This window comes from Astatotilapia calliptera, chromosome 17 (assembly GCF_900246225.1).
Source record: "Astatotilapia calliptera chromosome 17, fAstCal1.2, whole genome shotgun sequence".
Taxonomy (NCBI): Eukaryota; Metazoa; Chordata; class Actinopteri; order Cichliformes; family Cichlidae; genus Astatotilapia; species Astatotilapia calliptera.
This window is the reverse complement of record NC_039318.1, coordinates 13,868,190-13,886,980: the sequence shown is the minus strand read 5'-3', so window position 1 is coordinate 13,886,980 and position 18,791 is coordinate 13,868,190. Positions and strand designations below refer to the sequence as shown.

The following is an 18,791-nucleotide window of genomic DNA, read 5'->3' as shown; positions in this document are numbered from 1 at the left end:
GTACAATACAGTTATTTGCTTTGAGCATAGAAATGTCAGAAAATAACTTTATGTCTTTTGCAAAGTGAAATAATTTTTATTTTAAGAATAATCTTTGTTTCAGTGAAAGTCAAAATGACACTTAAGTTACAGGAAGTTTTAGCATCAAGTAGAAAATAGAAAGAAAAGCAGCAACAAGAGTATTCATACAGAAACATATGGCACTGGTCAGCACTTTTGCCTCACAGCAATAAGATTCCTGGTTTAAATATTAGCTGGGGGCTTTTCTGTGTGGAGACTGCTGTGCCTCTGTGGGTTTCCTTTGTCCACAATTCAGCCGCATGCATGTTAGGATAATTAGAGATTCTAAACTGGACACAGTGTGTGATAGATGGTAAAGTGCTTGTACTCTAAAAGCCTTTGAGTGCTCTATTAAATTAGGATTATTGATTTGTTGATGTGTATAGCCATTTTAATGCTCCAGCTGGAGATGAGTTTAATTATAAACTGTAGAGTAGTTTTTTTTTTTTTTTTTAAAGTAGTTTTATATTCATTGGCACAGGAAAATATGCAGTATTAGTGGATTTTTTTAAAAACTCTGCAAAACCTTTTAAAATGAATTGCACATCATTAGAAGTGTACAAGCATCAGTACATTCAGTCACTCCAAACCATTATGAAGTATTGTTGGTCACTGTACTACTCAAGCTCAACAGTGTTGTGGCAGATATATGAAATTTATGCATTTTTATTACTGTATTTGCAAACTGCAGGAGAAAAACTCTTTGGAGAAAGAAAAAAATGGAAAGATTATAACATTCCTCATTTTGACTCTTGGGACATTACAAGCAGGTGTTACATGTCAGCAGCAGATGCTAGGTATCCAGGAAATTGAAGATTTATTTCTATAGGCCCAATACCATCTAATTGTTATGACAGAAATATGGTTCTGGTCACTACCTTCTCAGACACAAACTAGAACCCCCCCCCCCCCACCCCAGCATGTTATATAAAATCTGGAGCGACATAAGGGATTTTTCCCATATCCACATTTACAAACATTTTATAATATACTGCATTTCTATTATTACCACTTGTTCGTTTGCTTTGGATTTCTTTAAAGAACTATGATTTTAAAAGTTAAAAAATGATAAAAACATGGTTTTTATTTCACATTTTTATTGTTCATCATAATGAAACAGCATCACCGATACAAAAAAAAAGGAAAAAAAAAATCCCCTTTGTTTAGGTAAAATTACAAATCTGAATGTTCAATCTGATCCATAGGAACACTGTGAACAGCAGAAACATTAAGCCAGTGCTTCTACACGGCTGAGGCTCCATAGAAAAATAAGGCAGGTGGTTTTTCTACACCTTCTTTCGAAACACATTCTGGGGACTTGTCTGTTTTACAAATCCATGAGAAGACTTGTCATTTAGACCAGCACGGCATTGTACAGCTTGGCTCGATCACACAAAAAAGGAAAAGAGATATGATACGAGTCTATCCGAAAGTGAGAAGAAAAGTTCAGCCAGACTGAATACCTGAGATACTAAAGTAGGTTGAAAGAGCTTTCTGATAAAAAACTGCTGTCTCTTCTTTTTATTGGATGAGCTGCTTGAAAAGACAAAACTCATCCTGAGGAACTGAGAAAAACTCTTACATTAGTAACAGACCCAGAGGAGAGAGTGAGGCAGATTTTCAAACACCTATTATTGAATATTGATAGTGAGTACTGCACGGGTCAAGTGACCCTTTAGTCGAGAAGCTTGGTGACTTTATCAGGCTGTAAAAATATTCAAGTAATGCCTTGCAAATAAAACCTGACCAAAAACTGGGCTTTTTAAAGATGTCTATGACACCAATGCGTCACAAGCCACTGACATACATCCAGCAATGGTGTATGATTGTCCTGGTAAAGCTTTGAGCTGGTGAACGTGGAAGATTCTTATGCATAAAGATATACGCTTACAGTACATGTTAGTTTAAGTGATGGCTACACTGCATTGCACAGTGCAATAGCAAAAGAACCACTTGGTCTTGTAACAGATGACTAACGTGTCTTGTAAGAAACTTCCTGTAGTGTGGTCATAAAATACTTGTCTCGTCCTAATTTTGTTGAGTGTTAAATTACATGTTTAATATCAACACGGCTTAATCGTGGCTTTAAAATTCAACCCAGTGACGGTCAGCTAGTGACATAAACCCAGTTGCCTTATTTCTGAGACTCCTGGGAAAACCGTGTTGGGAAGTAGGCTGTTGAGTTAATGCATTGTGACGACAGGTTAATGTTAAAATATGAAAACAGATATATAGCGAACAACTTTTCTACAAATATACAAGCTTCAAATATAGGACCAAAAAAACCCAGAACAAACTACTGTCTGACAGCAAGAGAAAAAAAAGGTCTAATACATACTTAGAAACTAAAACAAACACGGATTGCAGAAGAAGTCAAGTAGAATTCATCCATCAACCCGCTCACAAGCAATGAGTGTCAGTGTACCATAAAATAAAGATTATTTACAGAGCATATACAATTGTTCAAAAAGACCATGTTTGTAGGCCAAAAACATGCACATTATATACTATTTCATTTGAAATATCTATTTGTTTTTATGTACGTAGATCCACAAAGGATCTATAAATGCTGTCCACTTTGGCTGCGTGTGACTCGCAATGGCACGGGAGAAGCGGTGAAACGGAACAAGTCTGAGGTTGTGATGCCGCCATTCACTGTTACATTTAAGGCACCTGTTTCAAAAGCCAATTACAATACCAAGAATTCAGAAGGCACAATAAAATAATGAATACGATTACCGGTTGTATATTATTCTTTTAAATTAAAAAAAACATCAAGAATTATATATATATAAAAAAATATATTGCTAGGGGATATCCAAATGTTTAGCTTTAGATGTTGAGGTAAAACATCTGGAGTTGCAACTTGGGATCTTGGTAGACACCCTTCACAACATACTTAAAAATGGCTGACACCTTTAGCATGGTCATCTAGGTATTGAAGCATTCTTTGTTAGTTATTATTTACCGCACCCTTACTTCTAAAAATTACTGCTCTTTGATATTTTGTGTGTGAAGGGAACATTTTCACTTAATTGTCAAGACTTACACGTGAAGATTGATAACAATCTCGTTTATATGCCAAGTAAAAACAAAGGAACCTGGAGACTTGTTAGCCCTCGCTAGCATATTGACTGACTAGCTAGCATGGTTTGGCGTAAAGTTAAAATTTGCCTACCACAGCCTCTAAAGCTTAATAACTGAAATATTATATTTCCTTAAATTAATTTCTATATATCCGTAAATGTTTAAGCATTGCATCACACTTTAATGGAGCGTTTCAATCCCTACAGGCCTGACAGTAAAAGGTTAACTTCCTACTTAACGTGCCTACATGAGATTGTTATCAATCTTCGCATCTAACTCATAAACTTTTACAAAGTGTCAAACAATTACTTCAAACTAAATAGCATATAATTATGCAAAAAAACAAAAACAAAGGACGTACATTCGAATAAAGTTCTTCTTGAGCATAATATGGCACGAGTTAAAATAATTGTAATATTTAGGTCAACCTATTCATATGTATCTTTTTTAGCTGATCTTTTTTAAAAATTGTCTAAAATGCATACTTATTTTTTCCCCATATAATTACTTATTTAAAAAAAAAACAATTCAATGTTTATCTCATGAGTTCTACTGTATGTGCCTTAATAATGATTCCAGCAGGTATATGTATACTGCTAGTTGGAAATGATCATCCAGCTGAATGGGAAACAGCCTTAAGAGGCCAAGTAAGATATTATATACAACAACCATTTTGTCAGTAGATACACTTAATTATGTACATTCGTATCTTGCATATTTAGATCCATCTGTGAACAGTAATACTGAAAGCACCCACTTAATCTTGTGTGCACAGCCGAAATGAAAAAAGACCAGCAAGGAAGATCCTTGTCTTTTTGGAGCTGAAAATATCTAGCATAACTCTACTAAAGAAAATTGTTTGTGCGTGCCAACTTTGGCAAAGCTTCTGGTTGTTAATACGTAACACAGCAGCAAATCGATGTTGAATTTCCCAAATAAAAAATGGAATTAAATTGCTCATCAACCGTCATTTTGAGAAGAGATGAATGCTTAATCGACCGCAGGAATTTTAGGAAATAGTAGTAATAATTATAGTAATGGCTTCTTACACAGCTACTACTGAACACAATGCTAGATGTGCTCCTTTTTCCATGGATGATGGCACACTCCAAAAGACTCCTTAAAGTTCACAGAGGACTGATGGACCTACATGATCGTTCCAGCCCTTCCAGCTTCAAGTACAGGCTGCAGAGTATCTGTTCATTGTTGTTTCTTCTTAGCTGGAAAAGAATGATCATCAAGATGATGGTGACGATCTAAAGCTGTCTCGGTGGCATGTTGGCATTTTAAACCAGAGACCGGTACCCCTTGTTGTGATTCTTTCATTTGTGTCGTTTCACATCCAAAAAAAGAAAAAAGAAAAAAAAATACAAACTAAGCTAAAAGGATCCCCTCCAGTGGGACTTTCTGGGAGGATACTGAAGATGTCTTAACCCAGTGCTGCACTCATGTCTATAGCCTGAGGTTCTATAACGATTTGATGAAATGAAGGAAACCAGTGGGTACGGAAAACAAGTGATTTGCTGTGGGGCAGTCAAGGAAGTGGCTGCACTTCTAAATGGGAAACTGAAGACGGTAGAAAAGTGTTTTAATGGTGTCCCCCAGAGCCTGGGGGGTTGTGGATCCAGTCAAGAACGATAAGCGTCAAGCTGCCAATCATGAAGATGACTCCCATGACCAGGAAGATGGCTGCCTGAAGAGAGAGAGAGAGAGACAGAACAAGAAGGGATTCAGCTTGATGAGATACACAGAAGAAAGAAGGGGTCTGTGGAAATTTCTGGCAGATCACATTCATCTGGCCCTCAGTGGATACATGGAGAAAGCCAATACAGTGAGACAGCAGCAGAAAGCATTGTGTGTGACTGCGAGTGTGTTTCTGTACACTTACCCCAATCTTCTGTGGGGAGCGCAACGGCAGCGACTTTACCAGGCGCAGGTAAAAGGCAGCGGGTAGGATGAAGATGAGCATTGTTGCTGCAGAGGCGCCTGCAATTAAACCGAGAGGAAAACTGAATCTGCCATCAGGTGACAACAACTGAAACAAACAGCCAGACCAATCACTATGAGGAATTCTTTAAGTGACATGTTGAGTGACAGCTGTGTTTTTTAGACTTTTTAATAATTAAGGTGCATAACATAAGCTTTTAAAATACCTTTAATAAAGCATCAAGCCTCATATATTATAGGCATGCCATTAAGTATTGATTTGAGGTGCTGGTACTCAGTTACAAAGTAGTACTCTTCGGTTTGATTTAGGGATTAGTTTTGCAGAGCTGATTTTTCTTTTTTCTTTTTTTTAAACTTTGCTCGAAGTGATCGTCTTTGCTCCAACAGAACATGTGCACAGGCATCTGCTGGCAACTCTTTATTAAAAAGGGGGTGAGTAGGAAAGTGTTCTTCCTGACAATCTTAAACCTGAGAATCCTCACCAGGTAAGGATTTAACCTGACATTTTAAGCTTCTCTGTACTTCCAGCGGCTTTATCCAATTAAACAATCCCTCATCTGAAGGTGCCAATCAGGCGTGAACCGGCAAACCTCACTGACTCACTCTGGGTTCATGTGTCTTTTTGAAAGGGCAGAAATGTTGCTCTCTGTTCACACTCAGTGTCAGGACTCACCGATGAAGCCAAAGATGTCCCGGATGGTGGGGACACAGATGACCAGGACGTTGTTAAAGGCCAGGATGAAGGCGGCAATCAGCAAGTGGCGAGTCCAGCTGAACTCTCGCCCGCTGAACAGTAACGTGGTGATGGACGAACGGATCTAGGAGAAACAGTGACATAGTGGTGATGAATGTGGTGAAACAGTGTTTTCAGCTTTCTTGTAAATAGAGAAATAAACGTTTGTTTGATAAAAACAATTTATTCCAACACTAAAGTCAGTTGCTCTCTTCTTGTCTCAGTCAAAGAACCGAATCATTAACAAATATGCACGGCTGCCAGCCTGCGACTGAAGCCGATTCCTCACATTTGGCCAGTGATTGAAGTGTGTCAAGAGTTATGAACTTGTGTGTGTGTGTGAGTCAGAGAAAACCAGGAGATCCTTGAGCTACAGGCAACCTGTTAAAGCCTGAACTGGGTGAAAGGTCGCAGGTATCAGGTAAAACCTGAGGCCCCTTTAGCCCGTAAGCCTCTGGGAGAGAGGTCACAAAGAGCCCTGCTTACAGCGCCCATTCAAAACTGTTTGGGATTATCTCCCGCAGCGCAATGGAACTATGGGATTGCATCAGCCAGTGCAGAGAGGAGGGCGGGCTCAGCCCCAGGGGGGGGGGGGGGGGGGGGGGGAGGAAGAGGAGGAGGCGTGTCTTTACGCCTTTTCTCTTTTTTTGTTGCTGCCAGCATGTGCTTTCTTCTCTGTGACAAACTAGTGGCTCACAGCACAGATAAAATGAACGATTCAAACCCAAGTTTCTCTCTTAGCCGTTTTAAAACAGCCCCTCCTCACTGCCCCAACCCATACCTTCACTTTACTCCCACCAGCGTAATTAGGACTGCTTGGAAAACTAGAGCCTGGACGCAGCATTTCACTCCAAAGCTTCAAGTTATTCAGCATCTGACTGTCATCTGGCACTATGACTCTTGGGAGTGCACCCTTTGATATCTGCGCACTCCTAACCTATCAGTATGGCCAGGCTTCGGTCAGTCCAAAACAAACCACAGATGAAGATCTAAGGTAATAAATAGGCAAGCATATGTGACTTTTTCTGAGCAAAGTTAAATGTGTGACTGACAAAACCAAGTGTGAACTGAAACTACAAGCAGCACAGTAAGGAAAGCCCCTTCTCGGATATACATATATACATATATATATATATATATATATATATGTAAAAAAAAAGTGTTGCCTCGCTGTAGAACCACTGAAGCTTTACAAACCATGACTTCTTCTCTAGGCAAAAGGCTTTAATGCAGCCAAGCAAACCTAAGAAGAATATTTGTGAACCGTGCTCTCTAGCGGTGACACCGATCCTGATGGACAACAACTGCACTGTGTGAGGCACAGACTGCCCTGCCTTCCCAGAGGTTTACATACAGAACACGCTTTGTACTTCAGCAAGAACAACATTCGGGTGTTGAGGTTGTGTAATTTCTGTCTGGATGGTGTTTGTCCCCTCCAGCATGACACCAGTGTCATCCTTTTAACCTAAATTCAATAGAAGACCCCTCAGGCTTGTTTGCCCTCGGCTCTTTTGGAAGCGTTTCAGCACATCTGGACTGAAATAACACAACTGTTTACAGAAGCACACTTAGGAGGAGCACACCTATTAAAAAGTAAGACATTCACACGCCTGGATTAATCACCAGAAATGACCACTCATGACACATTAAATATATTTAGCTTGAGTGGCTATCTGCAAATATTCACAGTCACATGTACATTACTAAAGCAGGAGCAGAGGAAGTAAAGAGAAACCAGCTGTAGCATACAAGACTTTACATACATGTATTTAAGCCAGAGCTACAAAAGGAACATTTTTATGTTGATGATAGTAAGTTATTACTGGCTGTAAGTGTTAATCAGCTCTCTTACAGCCGTCTTTTGTGGTTTCCATCTCCTGCTGGAGCCTGAGAACTGGAGCACGTCTGACTCCACATAAAACCCTTTCATTATATCCTGAATCCTGGCAAAGCCTTATGTGATGTGGCCTCTGTAAGCATCTATCCTTCACGTGACTGCACCGCCCTCTGCATGCACACACACACACACACACACACACACACACACACACACACACACACACACACACACACACACACACACACACACTTTCAGGCTTGAACGTTTATCTGGACATTTATCTCCCACACATACAGTCTTGTCTCGTCTCTTATAGTCCTCTACAGGAGTCAAAGACAGCTGCAGATAAAGCTAAAGTTAGTCTCTAGCTGAAGGTTGGCCACATTTTCCTACAAAATGAAGGTCAGGAGCATTCAAGACAAGATTCTCAAATGCCACACGGAAACTTGGCATAAGCGTTGCTGTGACTGAGCAGTTCTTTTGATCCGACGCCGTGCACGGATCTAGATCTAGCCAGTCTTCCGGCAGTGTTATGGCAACGGTGATTGTAGGAATAGTTATGGTCAGTTAATTAAAACCTCCCCAACTTTGTGTATTTTAATCAGAACGCTGTTAATCAACTTTCCCAGTCACTTCATTCACACTGTCACCAGTTAAAAGTACACCCAAGACTGACTAATGTTATGTGTCATGTCTTTACATGCAGGCATATTCAATCTAAAATCAGTTTGCAAAGCAGGATAACTAAAAGAAATCTCCTTGTAACAGCTTCAACGCTGATAAAACAGCCACGTGCACATTAGTTTTTTAACTCCAAGCCAAGGCTGCATAGCTGCCTTTTTCCTAATTCATCACAGCATCCCGTTTCAGTCTCGTGTTTCTCTGCTGCTATCAGTTTTCTATGTCCTCTGTCAAACTCTCTCTATTTCTCTTGAAGGACTCAGCTGGATATGTTTCACACAGTGACTAGACATGGATCATAAATACCCAGGATTACGTTTTTTGATATGATTTGAACATAATTTCACATATGGCCGCAATATTCAATTCAATTCAATGCAATGTATTTTATATAGTGCCAGATTTCAACAATAGTTGCCTCAGGCACTTTATATTGTAAGGTGAAGACCCTACAATAATACAATACGATAACACAATAATGCTAACAAAGTAAGTCCATTACACTGTCTTCCTCATTGACAGAGTGGGTACAGATGCATATTTCTTATCAACAAAACTACACAATTGGAGGACTGTGCGGTCCTGGCAGAGGTTTGTGTCTGTTTCTCTTCTCTAGCTCGTCTCACTGGCTCCACCTCTCTATCGCCCGGAAGGCAGCAGTTAGAGTCGGGGTTTTTCCACTGTCCACTCCGAGTCTGTAAACTTCCACTGCAGAGACTGAGGGGGCTGAAGGGATTCCCCTCTAACATAACAAAACACAACAAAGGAACTGAGGCGGAAGTGGCACTGTGCGGGCATAAGCTCCATCCATGCGTCTAAAATATAACAAAATGTGTAGGCTGTATGTAAGAGAGCACCGATGTACAGAAATGTGTCTGTATAAATGTGTGTGCGTGTGTGTGAGTGCGGTGTCGCAGTGTGTTTCCATAACATGCCATCACTTGCTGCATCATTCTCCATCAGCACTTTCCTCTGATTGAATGCTCCTGCCCCCTGGTGGCAGTCTGCTGTAACTTCAGGTATTTCCGAGAAGAATTCATGCCCCAGCTGCTCTTCTCTATATTAAACCCAGTTTAGATGTGTGTGTGTGTGTGTGTGTGTGTGTGTGCGTGAGTGCCTGGAAGCCAAAACGGGTCAGGAAACTTCCTCTGTCTAGCAGCCATTCTTGTTCTCCTCAAGTCAGATAAAGGTCAAGCTAAAATTAGTCCTTGACCATGTATGGACAGGCAAGTAAGAGGGGAAGCGTACGTGTGAATGAATGTGGCTTGTGAAGTTGTGGTGACTGGAAATCACACACATGCAGACTTTTGACTTCATGCTGAGAGAAAGAGCAACATAAACGGGTGTAAAAAAGAGTCGGGCCTCACTGCTGAAATCTTACAGTGTGTATGCCTGTTTGCGTTAATGTGATAAAAAAGTTTTGTTTTTTTAAAGAGCCTTCGTCTGTGCATTTGAGCTTTGAGGTGACGGCACAAGATGGAGCTCCAAACTGAACAGTGTGTTCTTTTTTACCAACGCCGGGAAAAAGCAGCTGTGTCCAGAAAATGACAAAAAAAAAAAACAAAACATTCTGAATGACTGCAGTGAATACAAAACACAGTCTGTAAGCAGACTGACAGAGAGTGGCAGCAATGTTCAACATTTACAGGCGTGGTGTTTGTGCTCGTGTGCTCTGACGTAAATCAAATTAAACTGCTGCCTAAATGAGGCTCCAAATGATGAAGGCGAGTGATGAAAGAGGTTAGAAATAAGCTCTAGGCATGATATTTTACCATAAAGGCAACTTTTTCGGCTTCCAGAAGACAAGACAGAGACAGACTGTGTGTTTATGCAGGTTGTACTTACAGGGAAAAGCACGATGGGGACAGTAAGAGTGACGGCAGTGAGGACAGCCAAACGCACCAGCAGCAGCATCGTGTCAAACTTGTACACTTTAGTGAAAGTGTGCAGCAACTCTGCCTCCACGTTGTCTGTGATGCAGAGGGATAAAAGAGCAGTCCGTGAGAAATACTGAGACTGAAGAAATGGAAAAATAGGAATTCTAGCAAGACAAAAGAACGGAATGGCAGAACAAAACAAACAAAAACCAATCGTTTTTTTCTGTTGGTTAAACTGTTGCTTATACCATAAAAGGTGAGGTAGCCAAAAAGTGCCGACAGCATGTACATGATGAGCATCGCCAGGATGGACAGGTTAGAGACATTCTGCATTTTCTTCCGGCTCCGACTGTAGATGGCAAACACACAGACTTTTAGAGAGGTGACTTCACGATCGAAATATAAGGATTGGACAAAAGGGTGAACACAAAAGGAAGTGTCGAAAACAAACCACTTCCTGCAGAAGTAACACCATTATCACGCCACTTCTGCAGGAGGTGGTCTGTTAAAATTAGGTAGTGACCGACAGAACAAGATTGTAGACACAAGTGGCAGAAATGACTTTTCTCCAAAGGACTTGCCTCCCCCTTAGCGATTGGGTGCCAGTTGAGGTTGTTCGGGAAAGTGACGAGTACGCCTCCCGGACACCTCATATGTGAGGAGTTCCAGGCATTTCCTATTGGAAGGAGGCCCCTATTTCTCTCTAGTGTGTCCTCGGGAGATTATATCTCTTGACTGGCCTCAGAATGCCCTGTTGTTTCCTCGAATAAGGTGGAGGCGGTAGCTGGGAGCTAGCTCACAACTAGCACTTCCCAAATGACAGTATTACTGAAAAATGCTAATTAGAAATCCATGTTAAAGTCCCTGACAGCAGTGCACGAGGAGGTATCTGAAACCAGATGAATGTAAACAATACCAGCTCTGGCAGAGGTCCACTACTAGGAGGCATCCACTAATCCACATTAGGAGTACCCCACATAGACACCACAATTTTTGCCATGTCAGAATTACTAATCAACTTTTTTTTTTTGCTTTGAACACATCAAGAATATCGAGAACTAACTGTTTCTTCGCTTCCTCTCTCTTGGAAGACGTCATTGCAACTGGTCAGCATATGATGATTTAAATGTATGTATAAGATGTTTGATGGTTTTTCAGGATGTGATGATGTAAATGTAAGTAACATACTTACTCTTTAAGCTCGCTATAGATAGGCAGCACCTCAGGATGGCAGACGAAAGCAAAGGCCAGGATGGGAACAGTGTACGCAGTCTAAGGAAGGATGAAAAAAGTACGGAAACGAGCCATTAACATGATGTAATATATATGAGAAGTATTCTTCTACTGGGTAAAGTAGCTGTAAAACAGAAATGCCTGCTGATATAGCCTCAGGAGAAAAGAGAGGAGGGAGAGCACTAAAAAACCTTTTCCTCAGCATTTAAGACTTCTGATGCACTGGACAGTTGAACACAGCAGTGCTGCACTGCTGTCTTCTCAGGTCATAAAAACTGGTATGCATAAAAAGACACGGAATATGTTTCCTTTCTTTGTCTCCAATCAAAGCATGACATGCAGACAATACAATGACCTTTACTTCTACCAGCTGCTACTTTTGAACGGTCTCATTTTTCTACTTAAATTATGTGAAAGGTATCATCGTGAAATTTTATTTGTAAGAGCTGTTATTACACAAAGTTTGGATTTGGATTAACTCGCTTTTATGAAGTATAATGCCACATTTAAAATGTGTACCCTGATTTATGATTATAATTGCCCACAGATTAAACAAAACATTTGTCACTCAAAGGCCGAAAACACAGCACCAAAGATGTCAAACATGTCTTGGCTTGGCATACTGGTGTCTTGTCTATTCCACCCCTACAGCCCCATGATACATTGTGTACATGTTTTCAAGACTTTACCCCAGCAACAAGATTATCTTCAACTTTACTAAAGTCTTGGAGTGTCTAATTAATTGGGAACTGATCAATGGTGAATATTTGCACATGTACAATGACAAACCCAACAGTTCTCCATTTCAGAAGCTAAAACCTCTTAAAATAACAAATAAGCAATGGACTGTGAAGGCAATCAAAGGTTCTGCACCAGTACAACGAACTAACCTGTGAGTTGAAGACAAAGTATTTCGGCGTGCACATCTCCTCAACGTCTGGGTGAGGTTCAGAGTGTATTCCCGTGGAGTGCTGGGTATCGTGGCTGCCAATGATTGCTGGGGAAATGTCAGCGTGGGAGAAATCCATCTGTATAGACTTGTTTTGCAAGGCGTAGAGCCCTGGCATGTCCGAGCCATTTATGCTGAGATTGGATGAGTGGCCATGGAGGAAAGGCAGAGGGCAGGGTAGCTGGGTTTTTTTGTATATTATCTGAAAAAGATTGACATGAAGTCTGACTGTGCTCTTCAAAGTAGAATTGTCACATATTGTATGCTAACGTACTAGCTAACAGTTTTTATTACGACATCCAAAAGATACGGAGCAACATTAGCATCTCAGCAACTTAGTGATTTCAAACTCCTTTTAGCTCTTTTCTAGCTTCCTTCAACTCCATAGAAAAATAAACTGGCAACTTAGTTGCTAAATAATTGACTGAGTTCTCCAGTTAGCAGCTAAAATTATCTGTTTTTTGATGCTGCGGAGGTAGCACATGCTGGGTTTATCAAGACTGTTCACTGAAGCAGGCTCCTTTACCAAAGAAGGTGCACGTGAGGAGTGACAGTGAATCAAGAGTTTAATATTGTTAAAAAATGTCATCTTTGTAATTTGCATTTAGTGTAATTTTGTCATACTACCTAGCAAGAAAATGCCAAAAGATACCATTATAGCGTCAACCATACTGAAGGGTTAAAACAAATAATTTAAGGACGGTTGTTTTACTGCTTAGTTGAGGTGTGAGGCTGTATCTTAGGTTTTAGTTGCACCTTCTTCAAGAATAAGAAGTTGCAACTAAAATTTATTAAAACGTGGTAACAAAAAAATTATTTGACCCTTTTCCCTACCACTTTTGTTCTTTTAGGCAACAAGTTGAGTGTTGACCTGGGAAAGTAAATATGAAAAGAAAGAAAAATCTACTTCCTCCGTTAGTAGTCCTGACACTGGCAAATCGGAAATCTGAGTAACTGGCAACAGGCCGTAACACAGAAACTATTAGCTGAAAGATGCTAACATACCCCAAGTGACAAACACCTACGTACAGATGGTTTATGTTCATACTGATCTCTTGACATACAATTCTTAATCACATTATTATTAGCACATATTACGATTGCTCACACTCAACTTACCACACCTAGGAAGAAAACCATGCAAGAGAGGGAAAAACCACTGGTGTAGCCCAGGTAGCCTAAAAAAGAAACGAGAAAACAAAAAGTGAGTTCCTTTCTTACTCTGAACCTAGATAGCTGTTTTTAATGCATTTTGATGCCTTTTCTATTATATGTGTCACTCTTGCTTGTCAGCCCTATTAAAGAAACGCACCAACCAAGTGTGATCTGAGCAGAAACAAATTTAAATAGTGACAGATGCAAAAAACCCCACCATCATCATCATCAACAAATTCAGTTCTAACATAAAGAATTTATCCCGTCTGCTGCTTTATACAGCTGTCTGTATGTTTTACAGACAGCTGCAAGAACATGGAGGCACTGAGGAATTTGGCGAGACATAGCAGGAAGCGAACTTTAGAAACTTTAGTGAAACTGGAAGTCAGTCTGTGGTGGGAGCAAGTGGATAAAGTTTACAAAACATGTGAAGGAGAAAATATGACGGTTTTCACTTGTGTTCCTACCCAGATTTTTGAGGAGGGATAAAGGCAGAATGATTCCGACGGACACAAACAGCACCAGGTAATTTCCATTTAGGTACCATTCACTGCAAACACAACACAAGGTTAGACCACAAGAGATGGCACACGAACATTAGTTTGCTTCATCTTTAGAGGAGCCCATTCTCACCCAGAGTTTTCTTCTAAGTGCAGGAATGCGCGGATCACTTCTGGCAACTCATACTTCACTATAAAGAGGTAGCTGGACATCGCTGCAAGAGGACAACAAGGGCAACTTCAGGTTTCATGCAAACTACAAATACTTCTTTAGAGGTGCACATTACAGATATTATTGTAGCTCCAGTAATGCAATTAAAAACACATATGTTTCATTGAAATACACTGATTTAGGGCCTACCTCCAATGTTCTGCATGATTATTGATCCAAATGCAGCCATTTTTCCGGGCCAGCCAAATGCCCTCTCTCCAAGCTTCTCATAGATGAGGGATCCTGCCAGAACAGAGAGAGTGACTAAGGATACCAGCCTTAACTAGACAATCAGGTGTATGTTACACAGTCTCTTTTGCAATTCTTACTTAGCCCCTTCTTTGTAAAAAAAAAAAGTTATCTTTGCAATAACTACTTCATTCTCATTTCTTCAAATGCCTTTAGGTAAGGGTGTGGAGATTTCCAACGAAAGTTGGCATAACAGCAATTACTTTTTTGTGCTGTTACAATCACTTGTCCGAGCATTTTCTCATGCGTCATACTCCTCCCTGTGACCTACAGTAACCTCCCAATTAAATACTGTATATAAAATGTTATCATCTGTGGAAACATACACTTGTAATCCCTTAATCAGCAGTCATAACATTTAACGTCGTAACATTTAAAAATGTTTAAAGGTCTGAAGAGCAAATACCAACCTCCTTCCTTAGCAGTCACAAGGAGCAGGTGTACAGAGTATAAGGAGAGAATGGCTATAGCGATGAGGAGGACTCTGCGCAGAGAGAGAGAGAGAGAGGTGTAGAAGTATGAAAAACTGGTACTGTGTAACTGAGTATCTACCCCTTGCTGTTAAAAAAAACGTAATGACATTTGAAGCTGCTCTGGCTCATGTTTGTGTTCGGTGGGGGGGGATTCTGTCCTTTCAAAATGACTTTGGCATGGTTGTAGCATGACTAATGTCTGTGTCACGTAAATGCTACAAATACATCCATTGCTGCATTCTTCAAATACCATACTGTGTGTCAGCAGTGAGATTATGACGGAAGAGGGACAAAGTTGTACAGCTTCCTGTAGTTATTTCACACCCCCAGCTAGTTCTCATTTTTAGGCTCTGGACTGCAGCCATGTGCGTGGACAGTGGATGACAGAGGGAGTTGCGGTGGGTACACCGGGGGCATTTAGGGGGTGTTGGATAATGGAAGTCATCCACAGTCCAATAATGCATATGCATGGGACCAGATTGGTGAGGGAACTGACCACTGAAGCTCAGATGTCCCCGTGGGGAACAGGTGCCCCCTAATCCGAGTGGTACGTGACCACAGTCTATATCTAAAAGAGTCATAAAAATCATTTTTACTTTGTCAGTGCAACAATTAATAATCAGACACTCTGATTTCCAAACAAATTAGTGACATTCCCTTCAGCCTTAGCTGTACCATAATTATCACACTATTATACCATACAAAAGATTCCAAAATGCTGAATTGTCATGGTTGTTGTGGTAACACGCGATTGTCACCTTTTCTAACAAAAAGTGAAAAGAACTTTCTGCCATCATTTGGTATAAGTTAGTTAGTACACACACTAAACACTCCACCTAGTGACGCAGCAGAAAATCTTTGTCTTTCCTGCCCAACCCATAATTCTGTCATCTTAAACTCCACTACAATAAATTCTAAGAAGACATGAATTAATCTGTGGAGAACAATGCAATGCTAACCGGTGTTTATTTTAGGTCTCTTTTCAGGACTGTAAGGAGGGGTGACACTGACAGGGAGCTCTAACAAGCTTCAGCTTATAATTGCATTAGTTATTATTAATCCATGTATTTTGTGCTGTCTCCCTCCCCTCGATCTAAACTGGTCGTGGCACATGGTTGCCCCTCTCTGAGACTGGTTCTGCCGAAGGTTTCTTTCTGTTAAAAGGGAGTTTTTACTTTCCACTGTTGCCAGGGTCTTGCACATAGGAGGTGGTCTGATTGTTGGGGGTTTCTCTGCTTTATTTTAGGGTCTTTACCTTACAATATAAAGTGCATTGAGGTTATTGTTGTTGTCATTTTGTAATTTGATAAGTAAGTTGAACTGAAATTGAATAATCTTTCAAAGTATATCCTGTGGAGCAATCATTGTTTTTGGCATTTATAACCAAATTAACACCTAATCTCTATCAAACATGTAACACAATGCACTATATATCCGCTAGTCCAAACATACTTACGTAAAGAGAATGATGCCAGTGTTTGCCATGGCAAAGGACAGGCCCAGGATGCCGCTGCCCATAATGGCGTTGCTCAAGTTGAAGACGGACATGCCGAATGAGGCGTGGCCAGGATGCTGCCCAAAGTCAAAAGAAAAGACAAGAGCTTTTTAAGGTAAAACTACCTTCAGTTGAGTGATGAACTATTGATATTTACTACATGAATCATTAATGTTAGCATCATATGCGCCCTGTTTTAGAAAAAGAAAGAGCTAAACATTTGGCATAGTAAGCCACCTACAGACAGATAGAAGCTTTAGGAGACAAGCTGCAGTTCTTCTGCACTATTCTTATGGTTTTGACCTCACTCTCCTACAGCATCTCATAACTGCTAACAACTTAGAGACTGTGGTCTGCCATGTGGTCTAATTTAAAATAATGAGCAGTGAACTGAACACATGAAAAATTGATGTAGAACAGTAAGTGCGTCTGTGTGTATAATTAATACTTTTCATTTACTTGAATTATGAAGACAGGATGATGAATTGTTGACATGTGCATATGCATTATATGGTGAGTAAAACCAAATATAAAAATAATATAACAGATTATATTGGGAGTCAAAAGGAGATACATAGTTGATGTGACTAAATCCTTACATATTCTTCTTCATATGTCTTCTTCTTTGGTATACCGTTTGACAGAAACCTGTGGCTCTCTCCATCGTCATTATCATCCCCATTAAATTGGCTGTCAACATTGAGAAAGATACACGTTAGGACAAACACAGTGAGAGGTTCACTTCAAATGTGTATCAACTTTCAGTGCTATATTTTATGATGTAACCGCCTGTCATCAAATGCAGTCTTTGTGCGTAAGTGCAAGCGTGAGTGCAAGCAATAAGATGCTCAACTGTTTATATGGTTATACCGATCTACACTGCTCTCAACCCAGAGACTTCCTCTGAAGTAGAACCAAGTTCAAATGAGTGATGAAATATGTAGATTTTCTTTTGCAAATTATTAGTGTTAGCATTCAGTGTACCTTGACTTGACAATGTGCAGGAAACAAAAAGACATTGGTGCCACTTATAAAAGATTTGTTAGACACAAGAAAAACAATCTACCAACACATAGTCCTCCATCCAGGACTATGGTCATCCATAAACTGACTGTGAAAAAGATATACATTAGCACATGCAGTCTCTGTATCAACTTTATGTGCTACAATTTACTGTTCACTACCTAAAATCTGTAGCCGTAGTCTTTACGTTTAAGTGCGAGTGTAAATGCAAGCAAGAGAAAAGAAGCTGGACTGGTTATGCTGGTTATCTGACGACATTTGTGTGTGTCAGGGTTTTAAATGTAAACGTAAAAATTGTAACTGCACCTCTTTACACCTATGCCTTTCTTCATTTGTTCTTAAAAACGCATCAACTCTAACAACTCAGTTTTTTTTTAAAAAACTAGCTACCCGCTGTGGCAAGGGAGCAGCAGAAAGTAGCTAGCTGGACTGAAACACCTTCCCAATTCAATAACCACCAGTGTGCCTCACCCTGATAAACACATTATTTACATGCAATTAATCTGCCGCTTTAAAGCCAAAAGATAGACATGCCAAATGAGGAGTAACTTCGCAAGTGCAAGCACAAGTGCAGGGAGCAGAAAAGGTACTGGACTATCTATGTTGGTTATTTGTCATGAATCTGAACCTTCTGTAAAAGATTTGTCAGACACAAGGAAAAATCCACCCTCCCATAGTCCTGTGCTAGTTTTATAAAGTTCTTATTATCACCTTTGTCCTTCTCCGTCTTCATTATCATCCATAAATTGACTGTGAGGATTGAGAAAGATATATATTAACACATGCAAACACAGCTAATGGTTAATGTCACATATGAATCAACTTTCTGCCCCACAATTTGCTTTTAACCACTTGCCATCAGCTGTAGTCTTTATGTTAAAATGCAAGTGTCAGTGGAAGCAACAGAAAAGAAGTTGGACACCAACCTATGCCCAGAAAGAAAAGAATGGACAAGAATCTGTAATAATCTGTATAAACCAAACTAAAATGAGTAATAAAATATGTTTATATTTATTCTATGACTCATTAGTGTTTGCCAAGTCTGCTAGTCTTAGTGGATGCTATGTGCAAGCAAACCAAAGCCTGGTACTGCTGGTGGTGAAAGATTCACCAGTAGAAGGAAAAACTATTTATTATCATACTTTTTCCTCCTTCGTATCTCATTTGGAAGGAACATATCATCCATGTTATATTCACTGGCAGAATAGAGAAAGCAACAGAATGTTTGTATGTATTATTGTAGGGTCTTCTATAAAATTGAATTGAATTGAAAGTTAT

General features: G+C 40.0%; 1 protein-coding gene across 7 annotated transcripts in view; it reads right to left on the bottom strand.

Annotated features, from left to right (window-relative positions):
* Window positions 1-1,140: 1,140 nt before the first annotated feature.
* slc38a4 (solute carrier family 38 member 4) overlaps window positions 1,141-18,791 on the bottom strand; it is a 32,977-nt gene continuing 15,326 nt past the window's right edge. For 6 of the 7 annotated variants that reach the window (XM_026146962.1, XM_026146960.1, XM_026146963.1 and 3 more), the window contains 15 exons: window positions 18,225-18,263; window positions 17,090-17,180; window positions 16,452-16,567; window positions 14,933-15,006; window positions 14,424-14,516; window positions 14,196-14,277; window positions 14,030-14,112; window positions 13,527-13,585; window positions 12,349-12,609; window positions 11,418-11,497; window positions 10,474-10,574; window positions 10,194-10,318; window positions 5,768-5,912; window positions 5,036-5,133; window positions 1,141-4,840 (listed from right to left, as the gene is read on the bottom strand). In XM_026146962.1, the coding sequence (XP_026002747.1) occupies window positions 4,736-4,840; window positions 5,036-5,133; window positions 5,768-5,912; window positions 10,194-10,318; window positions 10,474-10,574; window positions 11,418-11,497; window positions 12,349-12,609; window positions 13,527-13,585; window positions 14,030-14,112; window positions 14,196-14,277; window positions 14,424-14,516; window positions 14,933-15,006; window positions 16,452-16,567; window positions 17,090-17,180; window positions 18,225-18,263 (1,552 nt within the window). In that variant the 3' untranslated portion in view covers window positions 1,141-4,735. The remainder of the gene's footprint in view (window positions 4,841-5,035; window positions 5,134-5,767; window positions 5,913-10,193; window positions 10,319-10,473; window positions 10,575-11,417; window positions 11,498-12,348; window positions 12,610-13,526; window positions 13,586-14,029; window positions 14,113-14,195; window positions 14,278-14,423; window positions 14,517-14,932; window positions 15,007-16,451; window positions 16,568-17,089; window positions 17,181-18,224; window positions 18,264-18,791) is intronic. The other variant, XM_026146965.1, reaches the window with a different exon arrangement.